A 21,347-nucleotide genomic window follows, 5' to 3' on the forward strand; every position below is an offset into this window, starting at 1 on the left:
GACATTCCAGTATCTGAGGCTGAGGATGTTGAAGGGTTGCCACCAATGATGGGGCAATTAAAATCGGAGACATGCAAGAGGTCAGAATTAATTTTGCAGATATCGTGGAAGGGGGTGATTATTGTTGAACAACTGGAGGAAATTACATAGATGTGGGGGGAGGGGAGGGGGAAGCTCTTGGTTTTGAAATCAAAAGGTGAGAATTTGAAAATCCAAGATATCACTTGATCAAGAGCCAATGTGGGTCAGAAAACACAGCAGCAGGGGTAAAAATTGGTCAACGTTACATGGATGGAAATGGGCAATCAATATAAACATGTGGTTGGAAGTTCATTTCAAGAATACTGATTGTGGACTCTCTGGTATAGTAACAGAATGTTTTTAGAGGGACCAACAGAGTCAAAGTTAGGGAATGGGTTTTTGAGTGGGAACTGAAAACAATGGGCTTCAATCCTCTCAATATTTAAATTGCAGAAAATGCCAGGTCATTCAGTATTAAAGTTGGATAAGGGGTCTGACAGCAACAGTGAAGGAGTCAAGGAAAGGTGAGAGATATAGCTAGAAATTGAGTATAAGTGCTAAGGTTTCTGGATGACATTGCTGATGGACAGCATGCAAAGAAGAAATAGGAGTGGACCATGGATAGATCCTTATGTGACACCAGTGAGTGGAAGAGAAGTTATTGTATGTAATACCCTGAGCTAACTGAAGCCAAAGTAACTAGTCAAAAGCAGTCCAACCAGCTGTCAGCAGTGAGAGTTAGGAAGATGGTATAATCAACTGTGTCTAGACTTCCAGAATTCTCTAGATTTTGGATTGGCTCTTGCAGATTATATGGTGTGAATGTCAACCACTATTTAAGGGAGCAAGAGAAAGAACAGGGAACTACTGGCTTCTTAGCCTTAGATCAGTAGTGGGGAAAATATTAGAATCCATTATAAAATGTGAAAATTGAGAACTGGATAATAATGATCTGATCAGACAGTCAGCCTGAATGAGAAACTGAATGTGACAAACATTTTGGAAAACGTTTGAGCATGTCATGAATAGAATAGATATAGGGCAATCGACATTCAGTTTCAGAAAGCATTTGATAAGGTGCTGAGGATAACTTAAAGCGCATGGGATAGGAGGTAACGTACCATCAAACTGGCTAACAGGCAAAATATCATAGGAATAAACAGGTTCATCTCACATTGGCAAGCTGAATGGTGGGCTATTGCTAGGGTTGGCACTTAGGCCACAGATGCTCACAATATATATCAATGATTTAGGTTGTGGGACTTCTGAGTCAGAAAGCCCATGTTCAAGTCCCACCTCGTCCAGAAATGTCATACCTTTTCTCTGAATAGGTTGATTAAAAATGTTGGGATCAGTAGGGCTCTTGTGGTGCAGTGGTAGTGCTCCTACTTCTGGCGCAGGAGGCCCAGGTTCAAGTCCTGCCTATGCCATAGGCGGGTAATAACATCATAACTCCACATTTACCATGGCTAATCAATCTAGCCTATACATCTCTGAACACTACGGATAATTTCAGCATGGTCAATCCAGTCAGCCTGCACACTTTTGGACTGTGAAAGGATACCAATGCACGTGGAGGAAACCTATGCAGACATGGGTAGAATGTGCAAACTCCACACGGAAAGACACCCAAGGCTGGAATCAAAGCCAGGTCCCTGGCGCTGTGAGGCAACAGTGCTAATCACTGAGCCATTGTGCTGCACCAAAATAGAGATTAAAAAAAAACTCGAGGTCAGGGAAGTTTTGGTATTCTCTCTCCCAGAGAGCTGTGAAAGCTCAGTCTTTTGAGTATAGAGGAACCTCGATTATCCAGCAATCACTTATCTGAATTTCGGATTATCCAGCTAGACTGCAAATCCCGATGCTTGACTAAACTACGTTATCCGGCAATCAATTAACCGAGCAAAATATTCACCATCCACGTCCTTCAGATAAGCGAGGTTCCTCTATTTATTTAAAAGTGGAAATTGAAACTTTTCTGATTACCAATGGTGTAAGGAATTATGGGGATAGTGTGGATAAAGGACATTGAATTATTTGATCAGCCACGATCATATTATATAGCAGAGCAGGCTTGAAAGGTTTAATGGTCTATTCCTACATCAAAGGGTGCAGGCATGTTGAGAAAGGGCAGTTTAATGTTTAATGAAGTCACAAAGGATGTCATCTGTAACCCAAATAAAAACTTCAGTATTGCTTTGGCAAATGCAGAAGCCATTTTGGAGGAATTAAGCAAAATATCTAGGAAATTTGGATATCAATTTCAGAGATGACAACATATTTGAGGACTGTGAGTAGGATAATGAAGGCAGAAATCAGATGCTGGTTTGCAAGGATGAAGATTTTCAAAATTTTGTGGCAGGGATGATGGCGGTAGATTTAAAAAGAACTGATACACACAAAGACAGAAAGCCTTTAATACAGGCAAATGCGAGGTGCTGAAGGTGGGTCTCACAGACAAGGCAAGGTCAGAGTTGCCCTAAGGCAAGAAAGGAAAGAATCTATAGAAAGATGAAAATTTATTTCTAAGCTGGAGAATTCTCACATCACCAACTCCAAATCACATTAGAAACATTTCAGCTACTAAGTTTTCATGCAAGTAGCATCTTAGGGGTCAGAAGACAACTGTCTGTGTACTGCTTGCTCAATTAATGGGATCCCACCAATACTTGATGTTACTATGCTTTACTATTTAGGCTTAATAAATATCATCACCATTACTGGTTCAAATCCGTATAACAGCATGCACATATTTTATTAATAATTTGGCTAAAGAGCAAGGTACATGACACAGGAAGGCAACTGATTTGCAAAGTAGAAATAATAAAATTGTCAAAACTCTGAAGTATCAATGGGCAAAGCACTTTTAATAGTAAGGCCATACAGGTACAGTACCTCAAATCCAGCAACCTCAGAGTAGAGGCCATTTCGGATTCTGAATGTTGAGAGATTTTGGGTCAAGTGGATCAGGTCAAACTAATTCAGGTGGGATCAAGGGTCACTACGAGGATGAGACAGAGCAGCACGTGAAACCAATAACTAGTCTGGAGCCACGCCACGCCAATGCAGTGCCTAGCTGTATTGTTCAGGTAAATTATTCTTTAAAACTACTTTATTGAATCAAAATTGATGGACAAAATGCCCAGTTTTCGGACAACTCCGGTTTTTTGGACAGCCAACTTTGAGACACTGTACCTGTATTTAAAACATCCACGTGGAGGGCATTTGTACTGTTTCATTTTCTTTCCTCGCCAATAAGCTAATAATTTCCGGTCTCCATCCTCTAAAATCATCCAATCAGAAAGTATGGTACCATCAGTGATTGCTTCTTCCCAAGATAATGTACAGGGAATCTCTCTGGTCCTTGATGCTAAGCAGGAAGAATCTAAACTTAAAAAATAATGGTGCACATCATCAAATGGATAAATATGCCCAACAAATCGAGCATTTAACAACCCCTCCCCAACATTATGTCTGGAAGTGTATTTTATAACTCCTACTTCCTTACTTGTGAGGTGATAAAATATCAACATGCTATGGAACCAGGGAATACATAAAGTCGCTTTGGAGACACCTAAATAATCTTGCCATCGTGGGAAGAGAAACCTAATCAGGAAGAGAAACTTAATCTGGGAGACACAGAATAGCAGGTCGAATTGTTGTTAGCGACTAAGCAGAAATGTTTGTAAAAGTTGTCTATTCAAAAAGAACAGGATTGCGGGATTTTGAGATTTAAAGAAATTAGTTGCTAAGATGGGCTCTGCTGGATGACAGGTTTGGTATACAGTATGAAGAGAACAATTTTCAAAAGATATCAGAAGACGTTTCCTGGAATGGCAGAGAGAGAAAAAAAGTGTGTCTGCTGGAAAGCTGGGACCAACCATTGCTACATCGGGCATTTGTAAAAGATTCCATACAGCATATTCTGAGTTAGTTAGCTAATGCAAAAATATAGGAGAAAGTGAGGACTACAGACGCTGGAGCTCCGAATCGAAAGCGTGGCACTGGAAAAACACAACAGGTCAGGCAGCATTCGAGAAGCAGGAGAATTGATGTTTCGGGCATAAGCCCTTCATCGGTAATACGGAAGCATCTTTTCTGTATTTGGCATATTAGTTTTCCATTAATGTTTGTTGAGTTTTTATTTTAGTTTGATTAAAGTGAAAATCTTAAAAAGTGAAAGCTTGACCTGTGATTTATTTCATCAGTTGGTAGGAAATGCAATTTTGTTAAAAATAAATTTTGCTCTGCTGTGGAATCGCAAGAGGATGTTTCTGTACAGCTCTTGGCTCCTGTTTTATACAACAGTAGAAATGCAGGAATGGGTCACCAGTTCTTTCTCAGGCATAGTTGACTACAAAGGTCAGTAGCCAAACTTTTTTCTCCACGTAAACTATGACTAAAAACAACAGTTAAAGGTTGTTTTCCTTAACACAGAAGGGACGGAGTGATTTTATTACATATACAAAATTATAAGGAGCCCACTTATGAAAGACTTGCTTCCTAAAGCAGAAGTGTCAGTTACCAGGGGACTGGTAGAAGGAGTAGAGGGGACACAATGAGGAACCTTTTTATGCAGAGCGTGGCGAGTGTCTGGAACTTGCTACCTGATTTGGTGTTGGAGGTAAAAGCCCTAAGCTAGTTTTGAAAAGATACTGGAATCTCCACCTGAAGTGTTATAGTCTGAAGGTGTGATTATCCCCAAGACCAGCAGACATGATTGGCTGAGTGGCCTCTTTCAGGCTACAACTCTATCTACAGACAGAACTCACCTACTATTCAATTTAACTAATATATGAATACAATCACCTGTACACAACTGACATCTGTGGAGTGTATCTTGGTGAGGAAATTAATTTAACAAAACAAAATTGGAGGAAAGAAGCACAACAATAAGTTAGGAAGTTCATGTCTAATTCCCAGTGTGTGCTGAATTAGCTTGTCAAGTGGAACCAATGCCTGGGAAGAGCAAAAATATCAGATTTGCACCCAATCACCAATTAGTAACCTCCACTGAAAATATGCAGCTGAACATTGTTCAAAGGTCAGGATCAAAGGCTTGAATGAGCACAGTTGTAACCTGGTTAGAATGTCAACACTGTTCAGAAGGTGAGGGGCATAAAGGAAAGGAGTGCAAAATGGGAAAAGATTGGAAGCGAAATAAAAGTATATCAAGTGTAAATAATCTACACTTCATAAAGTAAATACTGCCATTTCTAAAGATAACAATGTTCACTTTATGTCCATAATAAAAAAGATATTTCTTCCTTACTTACTTTGTAAATGAGCAAGTCCTTTCTAGCTCATCTGTCCAAAGAACAGCAGTAGCACCCCTCTGCCCCCCACTTATATTCATGGGTTTAATCTCCATACAACCCTGAAATCCACTGTAACCGTGGCTACAGTGTATCAGGAATTGAATGATGTTAGTCCTAATTTCTAAATCGCTAAAGTGCACCCGACAATCTTAAAAATTTAATTTGAAGTAACATTTCAGCTTTACCCGTTCCACAAACTAGACCATCACGCCAATCCCCACAGGTCATTTTGTTTCCTCTTTTGAAAGCTGAAAATTCATAATATTTTCTATTCTTTCCTCATAACAGTTTCCTATTGCCAATAATCTATCAGGCGGTTCTTCCTTACACTGACACCAAGGCGGTCTCCTCTACATTGGGGAGACTGGATGCCTCCCAGCAGAGCGCTTTAGGGAACATCTCTGGGACCACCATACCAATTAACCACACTGCCCTGTGGCCCAACATTTCAACTCCCTCTCCCACTCAGCCGAGGACATGGAGGTCCTGGGCCTCCTTCACCGCCGCTCCCTTACCACCCGGCGCCTGGAGGAAGAACGCCTCATCTTCCGCCTCGGAACACTTCAACCCCAGGGCATCAATGTGGACTTCACCAGTTTCCTCATTTCCCCTTCCCCCATCTCACCCCAGCTCCAAACTTCCAGCTCAGCATTGTCCCCATGACTTGTCCTACCTGCCTATCTTCCTTTCCACCTATCCACTCCACCCTCCTCTCTGACCTATCACCTCCATCCCCACCCCCAATCACCTATTGTACTCTATGCTACTTTCTCCCCAACCCCATCCTCCTCTCATTTATCTCTCCACCCTGCAGGCACTCTGCCTCTATTCCTGATGAAGGACTTTTGCCTGAAATGTTGATTTTCCTGCTCCTTGGATGCTGCCTGAACTGCTGTGCTTTGCCAGCACACTCTAATCTAGAATCTGGTTTCCAGCATCTGCAGCCCTTGTTTTTACCAAGGCCTGAACCAGTCTCATGTTTCTTGCAGTAAGAACTAGACAATATTGGAAGTCTAGTCAGAGATCTGTTCAGTTTAAGGAAGCTGACCTTTGAAATTGCTCAGGAACAAAATCAGAAAGCGGTGTACTTACTATATGTTATGTATTGTATGGTATTCCTGATAGGCACATAGTCAAAACTATTTCTAAATTCTACGAAGGAAATTTGACAATTCACTAATTCACATTAGTAGCACTGTGTATCTTTAAAAAAAACTGCAGACCAAGAAAGTCAGGACCAACAAGTGATGAAACTTCCCAATCAGTGTTCACTCTAGTCTGTTGGATTTGGAATATTATCACAAAAGTCACATTAAATACCTCGGAATCAAGAGAACAGTGATCAAAGTATCACACTCAGACCAGTCACAATAATTGTTGGCCAATGAGTAATTGGCATAATTAATAGTTCAGTCACTAGCCAATTCAAATTAACCTAACAAAGATCATTGAAAAAAATTTAACAACGGTTTCTGTATTCAACACAGCAACAAGAGAACTTTCTGCACCTGATGCCTGATATCATTTTGCCCAGGTGTCAAAAGAAACTTCCAAATGTTTGATAGAACATTTAATTTTAAGCTTATAAGTCACGCCATAACTGCATGTGTAGATTCCTACAAATTAATGGCTATTTCTAGCCAATTGAAAATACTCAAAATTGAAGCTTTTAGAAAAAAAAGAACTAGCATATGCAAAAAGATGTTTAAAAATGGAATTAACACTAGGAACTAGTTACTGGATGATAAATACTACCCTGATGATGTCCCAGGTATCATTTTAAAAACAAATCATTTTACAGAAATAAAGAAACAATTAAAACTCAAATCACGTGAAGCAGGTCCTCTGATATGTGGAGAAAGCAGAAAATAATACTGCTGCTTCCTAGCACTGGTAATGCTCACATGGAGTCAATCAAAAAATATGTTTCCACCAATTTTTAAACCAATTTTATTATTACTGCTGAAAAGACTGAAAATTAACCTTAACAAATGGAACGTATACTAGAATATGAACGCACTTCTGGAAGATTCCAGATTTGATCTTTTATTTGCAGTGACTTAATCAATTTCAACCAATAGTAGCCATGGGCTTGGAAGATGGCGGGGGGGGGGGGGGGGATAAAATGAAATCAAAGTGAAACTCTATTTGAGTCACTAATCATTAACCGTTACTAGAGATTGCACACACGTATTACGTACTGTTGTCTGACGCTGTCATCAGCCAGTGTGCTTAAAGATCAGCCTGAAATACTTATCTAAGCAAATGATTTCTCAGCTAACATATTGGTACCAGTGGACTGTACCCAGCACAAGACACCAACTGTAGAGCGGGAGGGCAAAGAAAGATAAAACATTGAGGGGCAGTGGGATAACATTGGGAGGAAGAGAGAACACTAAAATTGGAAGATACATACCTGGGACACATCTATAGGTAAGTACTTACCATTCGGGAGTACTTACTATAATTACCTTCTTTAAAATAGAAGTTGTTTGGAGACTGGAGTTATCCTTTAAGCAGCAATTCCAGGAACCCAGAAAGAAGAAAAAAATGCCGCATTGCCAAAAATTATTATACACACAAAGGTCGAGTATAAATGATTTTTGTCACTTGACTAATTTCTTTTGAAAATATTATTACAATTACTCTTGGACACCCATCCTAAAAGTCACCCACAGGGCCTGCTTCTAATCAACACCTTCAGAAAACTGATTATATTCCCACCCAAAAGTTTTAAAATAGCCTGAATGTAAAACAAGACCAATGATGTAATTTGCAAAGCTTGCACACAAGTCAATGAACAGCAAGCTGAAATGAGTATCTGGGATATGCACCCAATTACAGCTAACTGTTCCTCTGCATGTCTTAACTGTAATGCAATTACTGTGAACTACGGGTTATAAGATAGGTAGCTAACCATAGTGACAAACTGTGTGCACAATTCCACAACACACACAGGACGCCTGCTCAACAATGGCACTTAAAATTCCATGTGTGAGTCAGCAAAAAAAAAGTTACAAGTTGTTCTCAAATAACCCTGCCAGTTGAAAGAAGCACTAAGACAGTAGGAGCTCCACTCTAATTGTTGCAGGTTTATAGCCAAAACAAAAGAAAAATTATTGGACAGCATAGCAAATCAGAGGCAGTAAACATTTTTCTTTAGAAAATATTTCTATTTGATAAGCCTCACGGCAGCTTAAATTCAGATCACCTTATGACAACTTAGATTGTGGAACTCTTCACCATACTTCCAAACCACCACCCCCCAATCCCAAACAACAACCCAATAAACTCCAGATTTATGTTGTGGTGTCAGAGATCATGAGGTTCCAGATGTGGGAGCACAGAGACAGAAATTAACATATCCTGTTCCTAATGTTTGTCCAGTGACACCTGGATGAATATGGATCAGGACAAAGGTAATGTTAAAATTTTGCTATGGTGATCAGTGCAGGCTTTTGACTCCTGCATACAGAAGGGGTAACAGGCAAAATGTGAAAAGTTAAGAACACAAAATTAAATCAGTGAAACTGTTCTGATACAAAAGTTTTTAAAACTGATCTTGAATTTCAGAATTAAATATGCAGCATCATTGAACCTTCAAGATCATGCAGTTCTCAGCTCTCATCCCTTAATTTGCAGACTTTACTGGCTGTGGTTAGCATCCTAGCACTAGGAATAAATATGAAATCAGGGAAGGCTTCTGCTTGAAGTCTATACAGAAAGTACCTACTAGAAGGGTCATACCAGATAAGGACAGGATTTATAACAAACAAATTTGAGTCAAGCTTTCACAAAGAAAATTTGCTCTTACATACAAAGTTGTATTTTTATATAATAGGCTGTTTGTAAAATATAAATAAATTTGAACTATAAATCCAGACATCTTGAAAAAGTGTCCTTTCACCAAACCTCTGCGCATAGTTTCTGAGCTCCATCTGCACTTTACAAGAATCACAACTAATGGCATTCTACAATAACCAACCTGTAGCCTTTGCCCCACATTTTGAGAAGTCCTTTCCGTTTGTAGCCTTAGTTCCTCTTTTCAGGGGAGCTCTCAGACACCACTACCAACTTCAATCTCTTCATCATTACCTATTTTCTCCCTAACTTTAACATGAGATGCAACTTACCTTCAGCTGCTTTCCTAGGTTTTTTGGGAATCCTTTTCTCTTTCTTCTCTGCTTTAGTCTTTTTTCCTTTTTTACCCTTTTTCTTTGAAGCTTCATAATCACTGTCACCATGGTCGAAATCTTCCTCACTACCCATGTCCTCATCTGAAATTAAATTATACAACATTCTCATGAAATGTAAACTGGATTGCTAATGACTTCATAATGTGTACCTACAAATGTATCATGCCAGACTGGCAGAAAACACTACATCAAGTAACGCTTGTATAGAAACTGAGGCAATGCTTATGTGGGTGCAGTACAGAAGATAAAAGGAACAGCAAATATTTATGGAACTCCATCTGAATTGCAGCAACGGATCCAAATACATAAGACTGGAAAAATTTACTGATGTCAAATTGCAGTGGCAGAAATTAATTACCTTAAACTAATTCTAAATTAGATACTGATGTCAAATTGCAGTGGCAGAAATTAATTACCTTAAACTAATTCTAAATTAGAACATATCTGGCCAGTTGACCCGCATCTGTATGTTAACCGAAATTATACCTTCTTTTGAAGACTAGAAAGTGGAATATTACTCCCCAATGATGGCAACATTTCAACAGACTGTTTCTCAAAACTATGACCTGTGCTGCCAACAGGAACAAATCAAGAAGAGAAAGTAGATCCCTGCTTCTATTTACTGAGCATTACGTGATTGAAAGATCACCACTATTACTTGTCAGTTCAAAATCAGGTTATTTCACTCAGGCATTGTACAAATTACAAGACCACCTCGCTCAAGGTTTGAAAATAGTTTGAGAAACGCAAAACAATATACGTATAAGTATCCACAAACATAATTAATCATTCCCAAAGACAAAATTGAGATGTCCATTTACTTGTAAAAAGAAAAGCAATGAAATTGTATGAGAAAAAAAAAGTTAAACCATTAACATGGAAACATGGCCTGATATGTTCCATTTCTTGACTCCAAAATTTAAATTCACTTCCACGAGTTTTCATGGATCTTAAAGTAAAAAAATTGCAGCAAATTGTTGTTAAGATTTACTGCGCTCAAATTTTATATAAAAAGAGAAGCATGAATTCACACTTCATGTAAATGCAAGAAAGGAGACACCCAGCATAAATACATACCATTTCATTTTGGTACAAAACATTTTGGAAATGTTATGTTCTCAAGATTTCACCCAAATCTGTGTTTCCCCATTGCTAAACTTCTACATACTGGAAATTACTATCCTCTAATTTGGTTTCTGTTTGATGTCAGGTGGTTGACAATGGAAGGATTTTTTCAACAACTTCTAATGCCAGATGAAAACATCACACCTTGTTTAAGCGATTGTCAACTTCCTTGTTTTTTAAAATTAATTTTTCTTCCAAGTTTCTTCAGCATATTATAAATCAACAGCTAAGGATGACAGAATACCTTCATGCTCGGAAAAAAAATGTTGTTCCGTTATTTGAACAGGAGTGTTCCACATGGCAAAGACTTTATTCTACAAAGTCGCATCATTAGCTGATCAAATTTTGAATAATATGTAGGCACGTTCGCTTCCAGGAATAATCAAAACCTGGAATCGCAGAGCTATGAGACATACAACACTTACATTAGGTTGCTTCCTTCGCTCTGACTTTTAACCTGTACTATACAGTTTAATGTAAACCCACCAGGTGAATGCGATGTCTCCTTCTTGGACAGGGCAATGGCAGCCTTCAGGTCCTTCTCATACAGCTTATCGTCTGATTCCTCACTGCCAAATAAATAAAATATATATTACGAGATTTGTATAGAGATTTCATTGATAATTATGAATAGCTTCAATTTCTGCCTTCAACTGATATTGATGTGTTGTGTCAACAAATCTTTAATGCACCCATGAAAGGTTCCATGCTGCACATAAAATTTATACTCGTTAATGACATCCACATATTCAATTTACAGTTTCATTTTTGGCCATTAAAAGGTCAAGGGTGGATAGGCTATGTATTCAGCCAAGATCTGGCCTGCTGGAGACAAATATAGACTTGTGCCTCAGAGCAGAATCAACATGTTTACCAACAGCACTGCTGTCCCATAGCAAGAAATCACAAACTATGGTTTAGTACTTCCTACCTCTGAAACAAAATTGAAGCCAGTATTCTACATCAAGCCATGCACCCACACAAATCAATCCCTTAGAAATGTAACAAGTGCAAAAGATTACATGAAAACACAGACACTAAAGGAGTTCTCACAAATATTACCTTTCATCTCGTGCATTTTTTGCAGGCTTTCGTTTATTTTTGCCTTCTCTGGGAGATGCTCGTGCTCTCTTAGCAGGAGGGGGTGAATCTCTTCCATATGCTTCATCTGCAAATAGAGATTTTGATTAATTTTCTACTTTTTCAACTCTCTACATCTATGATGACAAACAGGGTGACTCAATTTGCCAAACTGGAGGAGACAAAATTCCTATTAGTCAAGAATATGAGAGAACATTCCAACAGAGCTTCAAATCAAATTATTTGCTGTCCAAAACATTTATGACTATGCCACAGACCTAGTAAAGATTGTATATTATACATATATAAAAGTGTAGCCTTTTATGAATTTGTGCAAGCTGCGAGAACAAACTATCAAAACACTGCATGTCACAATTTGTTTCCTTTATCATAGTCATTTGCTGTATTGACAAGATCCTGGTTTTTAAATTTCAAATATCTAATGGAGCATGGAGGTAAAAATTGTTACACATCAATGTTAGTCTTACAGGAATTGCTGGTTACATGGAATTCAAGAAAACACCTGAATTACCAGAAAAATAAAAAAGGTGAATAAGAGCAAGAATATATGAAGCAAAAATAATTTAAGGAGAAAAGTCAGTGAGATAGTAAATGGAATAAAGTTGCTAGAAAAATCAAAACTGGGTTGAATCAAAACATAATTAAGTTTATAGTAATCCATCATGTGAACAAATCAAATCACCATGAAAAGAACCCAAAATCACTCCAAGGATTGTTTAATTTTATGAATCTGTTGCTATTTAATAAAATGACTTACAATTACAAGCAAGGATTAATAATTAGGTTCATCTGGATGCCATTGATATCTTGATCAATTTTCACTTTTGAAAAATTCTTTCCTTGGTAGACACCAAATCCCACAGGGTATAATTTCAGTGTGTAAAACCCCTTGTAAACTCACCAAGTAACTAAATGATGACATCCTGCCCTTACGTGGCCCACACACATACACAGACACACCCCACCAAAGGTAATAGGCTACCAATGAAAATCAAGAATCTAGGGCAATATTACCCTCCTTATTCATGGACTAGCAGTGAACAACTCTCTCTTTCAGCACAACTTGGTAGAGATCAACTTAACTCAGCAAAATTCAAATTGAGAATCTGACAAATGAGTAACTGCACCCACCTGAATGTTTGCAGTGGGCATAATTGCAATCACCTTGATGGAGCAAGTCAAACAACAACTTTAAGTGTAAACAGAAAATGCCAATTATACTCAGTAGGTCAGTCAGCATATATACAGAAAACAGAATTAACGTTTCAGGTCGATAAACCTTCAAAGTTAATTCTGATGAGGGGTGCTGACTTTAAGTATTAACTATTTCTCTCCATAGACGTGGTCTGCCCAGAATATTTTTGGCATATTTTATTTTGCTTGCCAGTTTCCAGCACTGGTTGTATTTTCTTTGTGGTGGTGTTATAGTAATTTCTTGTATTTGCATGCACACAGTAAACTCCAGAAGCTGTCCAATTTTTTTCTGCTAATTCACAAGCTTTGTAGATGCGGAATTATAGCACACGTAGGGTGTAAAGATATTGAGCATATCCACTATGCTTGCAACAGGTTAGGGCAGGTACATTTTGTAATTGCATTTCTTAATTACCAACCAACTTCAGAAGATGAAAATGAAGTTTTTACAAGAGGGCAACCTCCTTGTTTCAGAATCTAATTACTGAGAGATTTTATATAAAGATTTTTAAAAAACTTTTCTGCCTCCCCGTTTCTCATTAATTTTTCATATAAATGACTTTGGTGACATAAATTTTGGTTAGCCTTAAAACCTCCTGGTTTTGACTCTGCATATCACAGGTGCAGATTTTTACCCTGTTCTTTCTCTCTGCCAGAAGTTTGTGTCGAGTTTACTGCTCTGGAAAGAATTTCTAAAAATTTTAAGTCACCACTCAAAAGCCACAAAAAAGACTGTGGGCAGCTGCAAGGGTAATGAACAATGATTCTGTGCCACTGACTGCAATATCTAGACCCCTTATGTACCACTGGTGCAGCTTACAATTAAAAATTGGAATGAAATACAAGATAACTCAATATTTCAGATATGACAATCCATCCAAGACCTAAAAAAGGGTATCACTGCTTGGAATCAGTCTTGACGCACACATTCAGTATCATTTGAAAAAAAACTTACCACAAGAAATTTGGTTGCATTGCACCAATGAAGCTGGATAATAACAAAGTAGATTAAAATAAACAGACATCTTATCTGAACAGAAATTTTCAAACAGAAGTCACAACTCAAAACAACCACGCCGATCAATCCTACATTTCATATAAATAAATAACTTCCAACTCAGCTAGTAAAATAATAACTTGAACAAATGGGTTTGTTCAGACCATTACCAATCCTGTTTTGCCAATGTCATTTTGAAAACAGATTTACCATTAATCTTCATTCTACTTAGCCTGATTGCACTTTATCGAAGTCCAGTAAACTTGGATAACTATAATGCAGGGACTGCTCAACAAACACACGCTTGGAACAATCATGATCACAATAGGCTGAAAAGACCTTAAAATAAGTTGAGTGTCATAGGATTATCACTCGTTGTAAAGATTGTAGTCACTGAATACAAACGATCTATGGTACTACTTGCACTACCATTAGATATTTACAGATTAAAGCTGTTCAGTTTTGAGAGCATTAGTGTCTGATGTCTAAATGTTTTGTTTCTAAAGTCTAACGCTTCAGCACAGTAGTAAAGAAGTTCTACATTGTCACACTATTTTTTGAGAAACCACCTAGCTGTTAAGTAAATAACAAGGCCCAGTTTCTGTTGAACCTCAACCGTAGTTTGTGTGTAGGCCTGTTTTCTTTCGCTCAAGCTCTCCTAATGCTTTGTGGATTTAAAAAAAAATCACTTGTGGGATGTGAGTGTCACTGGCTGGCCAGCATTTATTGTCCATCCCTAGTTACCCTTGAGAAGGTGGTGAGGACCTGCCTTCTTAAACCACTGCAGTCCACGTGCTGTAGAAACCTCACAATGCTCTTTGAGGATTCCAGGATTTTAATCCAGGGATACTGAAGGAATGGCAATTATTTTCAAGGCAGGATAGTGAGTGACTTGGAGGGTAACTTACAGATGGGACGCTGTCCTTCACTTTCTAGGAGAAGCGGTCATGGGTTTGGAAAGTGCTTCTTGGAAGGTGAATTTCTGCAGTGCATCTTGGAGATAGTACAGCTTCAGATAGAGTGGATGCATGTAGATGTGTGCCAATCAAATGGGCTGCTTTTTCCTGGATGGTGTCAAACTTTGAGTGTTCTTGGAGCTGCACTCATCCAAGCAATTATTCCATCACACTCCTGACTTGTACCTTTCAGGTAATGGACAGGCTTGGGAGTCAGGAGGTGACAGCATTCAAGATCACTTTGCCCTTGCAATTCAGCAACTCCTGGATCTGCTGGCCATTCTCATTGTACCAATCTTAAGTTTCCAGATAGAAAAACCTACAATCTCCTTACAGGTATGTTTGCAACAGTTTTAAAGGGCAGACTAGGCACTAGGACATTCTGCAGTTCCTCTTCATTCAGAAACACTAAGTTGATTACCAGGTACTGAATAATTCTGGTCTTTGCAGGGTCAACTCTATTGACACTGTCAGGCTAAAAAAGATAAGCAATGGTTTGTCTAATAGTCATCAGTTTTGGTCTTGACTTGGGTGATGCTGACATTGTTGAGATCCTTTGTCCAAACAATGACAGATACGTAGGTGCTTCATTTCCAAGAATTAGACTGATTGCAGAAAAAAAAAGGGTAGCAGTTTTACTGGTGGTCAATAGATGGGCTGTTTGGTGATCGGAGAACAGAAAAATGTTCAGTTGTGTATAAGAGCACTTCTGGATATAGAAAGAATAAAAAACTGATAATACAGATCACAGTAACTACAAAACGTATGCCCCTACGGTCACTGCATCAAGTCTCCTCCCAATGGCTAAAGAGCTCCTTCTGAAATCATAATGTGGATTTGTCCATCAAGAGGCATACCCGAAACGTCGATTCTCCTGTTCCCTGGATGCTGCCTGACCTGCTGCGCTTTTCCAGCAACACATTTTCAGCTCTGATCCCAAGCATCTGCAGACCTCACTTTCTCCTCGGACATTTTCACAGTAAGACAAATCTAAGACTATGCAAACAGCAGTTGTAACCTCTACACATGGCCTTCTTCTAGACTCTATTCATAATCCCTCCCAGTTGACAATCTCCTTAAATCTATCACCATTCTCCACCTGCTGCACGATGACATGCACGCTATGATCCTCATAACAACAACGAATTCATGGTCTAGAAGGCTGAAACGCAGAATCACAGACTCTCTACAGTGTGGAAGCAGGCCATTCAGTCCATCAAATCCATACTGAACCTCCAAACAGCATCCCACACAGACTCATTCCCCTACCCTATCCCTGTAACCCTGCATTTCCCATGGCTAATCCAACTAGCCTGCACATCCTTGGGCCCTATAGGGCAATTTAGCATGCCCAATCCACCTACACCATACATCTCTGGAGTGGGAGGAATCTGGAGCACCAGAGGAAATCCACACAGACATGGGGAGAATGTGCAATCTCCACACAGAGCCATGCTAAATTGCCCCATCGTGTCCAGAGATGTGTAGACAAGATGAAATAGTCCCCCAAAGGTGGAATCAAACCTGGGTTCCTGGCACTGTGAAGCAACAGTGCCAACCACTAAGTCACTATGCTGTCCATATGTGTCAGAGAGGTAGAGAATTTACAGCAGACACCACAAATCCCTTGAGAGATACCATCAGCACTGCCTTCAATAAAATCTTGCAAATCCAGTGGCATGATAAATGCTCCAATATCAGTGGTCTTTCTCAGGTCAACACCCCTTGCACAGAGGTACTCATTATTGTCAAACAGCTGCACTGGGCAGGCCACATGTTCTACATTTCTGATAGAAGACTTCTAAAACAGTTCGGCACTTTGAGCTTTGTCACAGCAAACGGTTAATAAGAAGGCAGAGAAAAACCTTCAAGAGCAACCTTCAATGAAGCTGCCATCTTTCTTCAGCATCTCCAATAGGCATAGGTGGAGGCCAAACACAAATAGGAGTGTGCAAAAATCTAAGCACCCCATCCACTCACCTTTTCAAACAACAGTTGCCCCACCTATGACTAGGTGTACATTTCCAGCTTTTAATGTTTGTTACCTCAGGATCCATAACAAGACTGGAAAACAATCTTTAATCTTGAAAGGCTGTCGAGGAAATCAAAGCTCATACAACCCTTCAGGGAACAGCAGAAGAGTTCTTTGCATGGCATGACCAGCATCTAATGCTAAATGAACACTCAGAGCATTTATCTTTTAGATGTTTGTTGAAAATTGCAACAGAGGTAATGCCCAGTTCTTCAGACCTTCCAGAGGATGCAACAGACTTATATGTCCAAATAAACTGATGCTTACATTAGATTACATGGGAATTGCACACTGCAGAATTTTAACCTACTCTTCCAGAAATTGTCAAGTTTGTGGTAAAAATGAACAGAAACTTCTTGCCTCACCACGAAAATTATGTATGCTTTGCTCAATTTCTACAAAATCAACCTATCATTGCACAAATTTACATGCTTAAACCTTCAACTTGCAAAATGTAATTTTAAATTCTTCTTTTCAAAAATATCTGCAAAGATTCCAAAGTGGGCCATTTTTGACATTGACTGTCCAGCATAAATGTTATGAAAATACAAACCAGATAGTGTCAGATTTGACAGTGTATTTGTGCTTAATTTAATGGAAGGAGAGCAGCACAGGTGCCTCAGTGGTTAGCACAACTGCCTCACAGCGCCAGAGATCTAGGTTCAATTCCAGCTTTGGGCAACTGCCTACATGGAGTGTGCATGTTCTTCCAGCGTCAGCAAGGGTTTTCTCTGGGTGCTCCGGTTTCCTCCCACAGTTCAAAGATGCACTGGTTTAGTGGATTGGTCATGTTAAATTGCCCTGTCATGTCCAGGGATTTGTAGGCTAGATGGATTAGCCATGGGAAATGCAGGGTTTCAAGAATAAGATGGGTCTGGGTAAATGGCCTGCTTTCACGCTGTAGGAGTTCTATGATACTATGAAGAACACCAAACATTTGCCTGTTATTGGCCAGGGAGGCAAAGTAGAAAAAAAAAAGTGAAAGAAAAAATCTGCCCTGGAAAATATATAAATAGACATACAGTTCAAAACAGGCTTATCTTGTCCTTGAGACCTATTCCTCCTAAACTGCTATCCACTCAACTTTCCCTCCAAGCCCTGTTACAGGATAGAAGCTGAAAATGTGTTGGTCCAGGTGTCTCAGAGGTGTTCTCTGAAACGTTCCGCAAGTTGGCGGCCTGTACCCGGACCAACCAACCCAACCACCCCGTAGCCCAGCACTTTAACTCCCCCTCCCACTCCACCAAGGACATGCAGGTCCTTGGACTCCTCCATCGCCAGACCATGGCAACACGAGGGTTGGAAGAAGAGCGCCTCATCTTCTGCCTGGGAACCCTCCAAACACAAGGGATGAACTCCGATTTCTCCAGTTTCCTCATTTCCCCTCCCCCCACCTTGTCTCAGTCAAATCCCTCGAACTCAGCACCGCCTTCCTAACCTGTAATCATCTTCCTGACCTCTCCGCCCCCACCCCACTCCGGCCTATCACCCTCACCTTGACCTCCCTCCACCTATCGCATTTCCAAAACCCCTCCCCCAAGTCCCTCCTCCCTACCTTTTATCTTAGCCAGCTGAACACACTTTCCTCATTCCTGAAGAAAGGCTTATGCCCGAAACGTCGATTCTCCTGTTTCTTGGATGCTGCCTGACCTGCTGCGCTTTTCCAGCAACACATTTTCAGCTCTGATCTCCAGCATCTGCAGCCCTCACTTTCTCTCCCTGTTTCAGGATAGTCAGCTACTTTCTCTAAGTTGCTGTCCCATTCACATTCAAATCTACCATTCATCACCATTCTCCTCATAAACCCCTTTTGGGTAATAATCGCAAGCTACCATTCCATCTTTAAAAACGCACGAAAGTTTTTGAAGGTGTTGTTCATTCCCAAATTCATGTTTCCTGAAATGCTACATCAGAATCCCCCAAATCAGATTTCAAACTCTGCTAATTTGATCTTAAAGTTACAGAAGATATCTTATGTATCTACAGTAGACAATTCCTCCAAACTTCTCAACTTTTCTGCAGCTGACTAATGACCACATCATCTCCTTCGATACCCCTTCCTCATCCAGATGAAAAGGGCTGTCCTCACCCAATTCCATTGTTATCCCTTCAATTGTAGTCAGAGAACAATCTACAATGGCTTATCTTCTCACGCCTATACTATTCCTCTGGGATCTTCCAAGAATCTATTCTTGGCCCCATGCCACTTCTCACATGCATGCTGACCCTTGACAGCATAATTTAAAACAGAATATCAGGTTCCACACAAAGTGAAAACACTCATCATCACCTTTCCCTATTGTCTGATCTGCCACCCCTTTTATTTGATTTCAAGAACTGGATTAGCAGAGAAACCAAAGCCACGATCTTTGGTCCCACTTCAAACCACATTATATTACCGCCAATTCCAGGCTTTGACCTGTCGATCCTGAAGACAAATCAGGTCACACGCAACCCTGATGTCATATTTGACCAAGAGAAGAGCATCTAACCACACAGTTGCTTCATACAGACTGCCTACTTCAACAAACCCAGCTTCTGCACATGCTCTTCTACTCACATCCATACCTTTATAACTGCAAGACTTGTCTATACTAACGCTATTTTATCCACCCTCCCTTTTTTCACCATCCTTAAACTCAAGTCCATTTAAAAAGCCTCTGCCCATTTACAGAACCTCAAAAACATACAATATAAATTAGCCACATCAAGGAATCAGGATTTAAGAAAAAAAATTCACAAGGCTGGCACCAAACCCTGTTCATTATCAACAGACTGATGATGTGTTATCTGAAAATTTTACCATTACTTCAAAATCCATCTGTGGCTGCATCCTTTCATTTTTCCCAAAGAATTCTAAGGTCTAATTCAGTCTTATGTATTTCTGTTTTATTTGCTGCATTACAAGTGACCATAGCTTCAGCGAAAGACCCAATTACCTACCCAAACCTCTCCATCTCTGTCTCTGTCTCGCTCTCTCCTTCACCCAGACTCTCCAAACTTTTGGTCAATATTTCTTAATGTCAAAATTTGTTTGATAATGCTTCTGTGAAGCTCTTTGATATTAGCAAATTTTTTAAAAAGATGATAAATAAATCAAGTAATTGTTTGAAGAGTCGATGCTATGGGGTAGATGGTTGCACGAAAACATACAATATAAATTGTGATCTCAAAACGTTAGGGATGGCTTTTTTTTAAGTCACAAGACAAGCTACTTAAAATTACCTGATGTCATGTATAGTACATACCATCAGAGTCTTCAAACTGGGAGTAGTCAATGACCTTCCTATTCCTGAGAAAAACAGAAAATAGTTAATTTTGCTTTATAAATGTTCTTGTGAAGCCCCACGAGGTGTCTTATTACTTTAAGAGTATAGAAACAAACATATTTTAATAGTTAATACACAGGCCCACACCAAAAGATTCATGCACAATCACACACCAGAATGCTGAAGAAACTGAGTAGGTGGGGCAGCATCAGTGGAGAGGGAAACCCCTCTCTGAAAAGACATAACGGGCTCAAAACATTTGCTTTTGCTCTCCACAGATGTTGCCAGGCTTGCAGAGATTCTCCAGCACTGTGTTTGTTTCAGAATTCCAGTATCCACAACATTTTGTTTTTAAATCAAAACACTAAAGTTGTGATGAAATAAAGTTTAAAGTTAAAATTTTGAAAGACTGATTGCTGCCTAAGTGGCATCATTTCAACGAAATCCAACAATAATGATACGATATTTACAAAAATCTGGTGCCCTCTCACTTTCTCCTGCATGAGAACAATGTGTCCCCTCCGAGGATTGGGGAGGAGTGGTGGTGGGAGGAATTAGTATCAGGATGAAGAGCAAGAGTAAACCAAGTCCAGATTAAGTCTAAAATCCTTTTGAAGTCTCTCTAGTCACACACTGAATTCTAAAAGGTCTTGTCGTTAGCATTGTTCAAAAATAGGATCTATAACAACAAATGCAAAAGAAAACCCTGGAAAATACTAGATGGCAATTCTGGTCTCCTTCCTATCGGAAAAATGTTATGAAACTTCAAAAGGATTAGAAAAGATTTACAAGGATGTTGCCAGGGTTGGAGGATTTGAGCTACAGGAAGAGGTTGAATAGGCTAGGGAGAGGCTGAGGGGTGACCTTATAGAGATTTACAAAATCATGAAGAGCATGGATAGAACAAATAGACAAAGTCTCTTCCCTGAGGTGGGGGAGTCCGGAACTAGAGAGTATAGGCTTAGGCTGAGAGAGGAAAGATATAAAAGAGACCAAAGGAGCAACTTTTTTACCCAGAGGGTGTTACATATATGGAATGAGCTGCCAGAGGAAGTGGTGGAGGCTAGTACAATTGCAACATTTAAAAGGCATCTAGATGGGTATATCAATAGGCGGGGTTTGGAGGGATTATGGGCCA

At 39.5% G+C, this 21,347-nt stretch overlaps 1 protein-coding gene across 1 annotated transcript in view; it reads right to left on the minus strand.

Annotated features, from left to right (window-relative positions):
- nucks1a (nuclear casein kinase and cyclin-dependent kinase substrate 1a) overlaps positions 1-21,347 on the minus strand; it is a 44,014-nt gene that overhangs the window by 20,999 nt on the left and 1,668 nt on the right. Inside the window, exons 2-5 of the mRNA XM_043716515.2 lie at positions 20,189-20,232; positions 11,723-11,828; positions 11,147-11,229; positions 9,473-9,616 (exon numbers count right to left, since the gene is read on the minus strand). Of these exons, the coding sequence (XP_043572450.2) occupies positions 9,473-9,616; positions 11,147-11,229; positions 11,723-11,828; positions 20,189-20,232 (377 nt within the window). The remainder of the gene's footprint in view (positions 1-9,472; positions 9,617-11,146; positions 11,230-11,722; positions 11,829-20,188; positions 20,233-21,347) is intronic.

This window comes from Chiloscyllium plagiosum, unplaced genomic scaffold, assembly GCF_037043375.1.
Source record: "Chiloscyllium plagiosum isolate Xiang-an unplaced genomic scaffold, Cpla_swu_hap1 HiC_scaffold_26, whole genome shotgun sequence".
NCBI lineage: Eukaryota > Metazoa > Chordata > Chondrichthyes > Orectolobiformes > Hemiscylliidae > Chiloscyllium > Chiloscyllium plagiosum.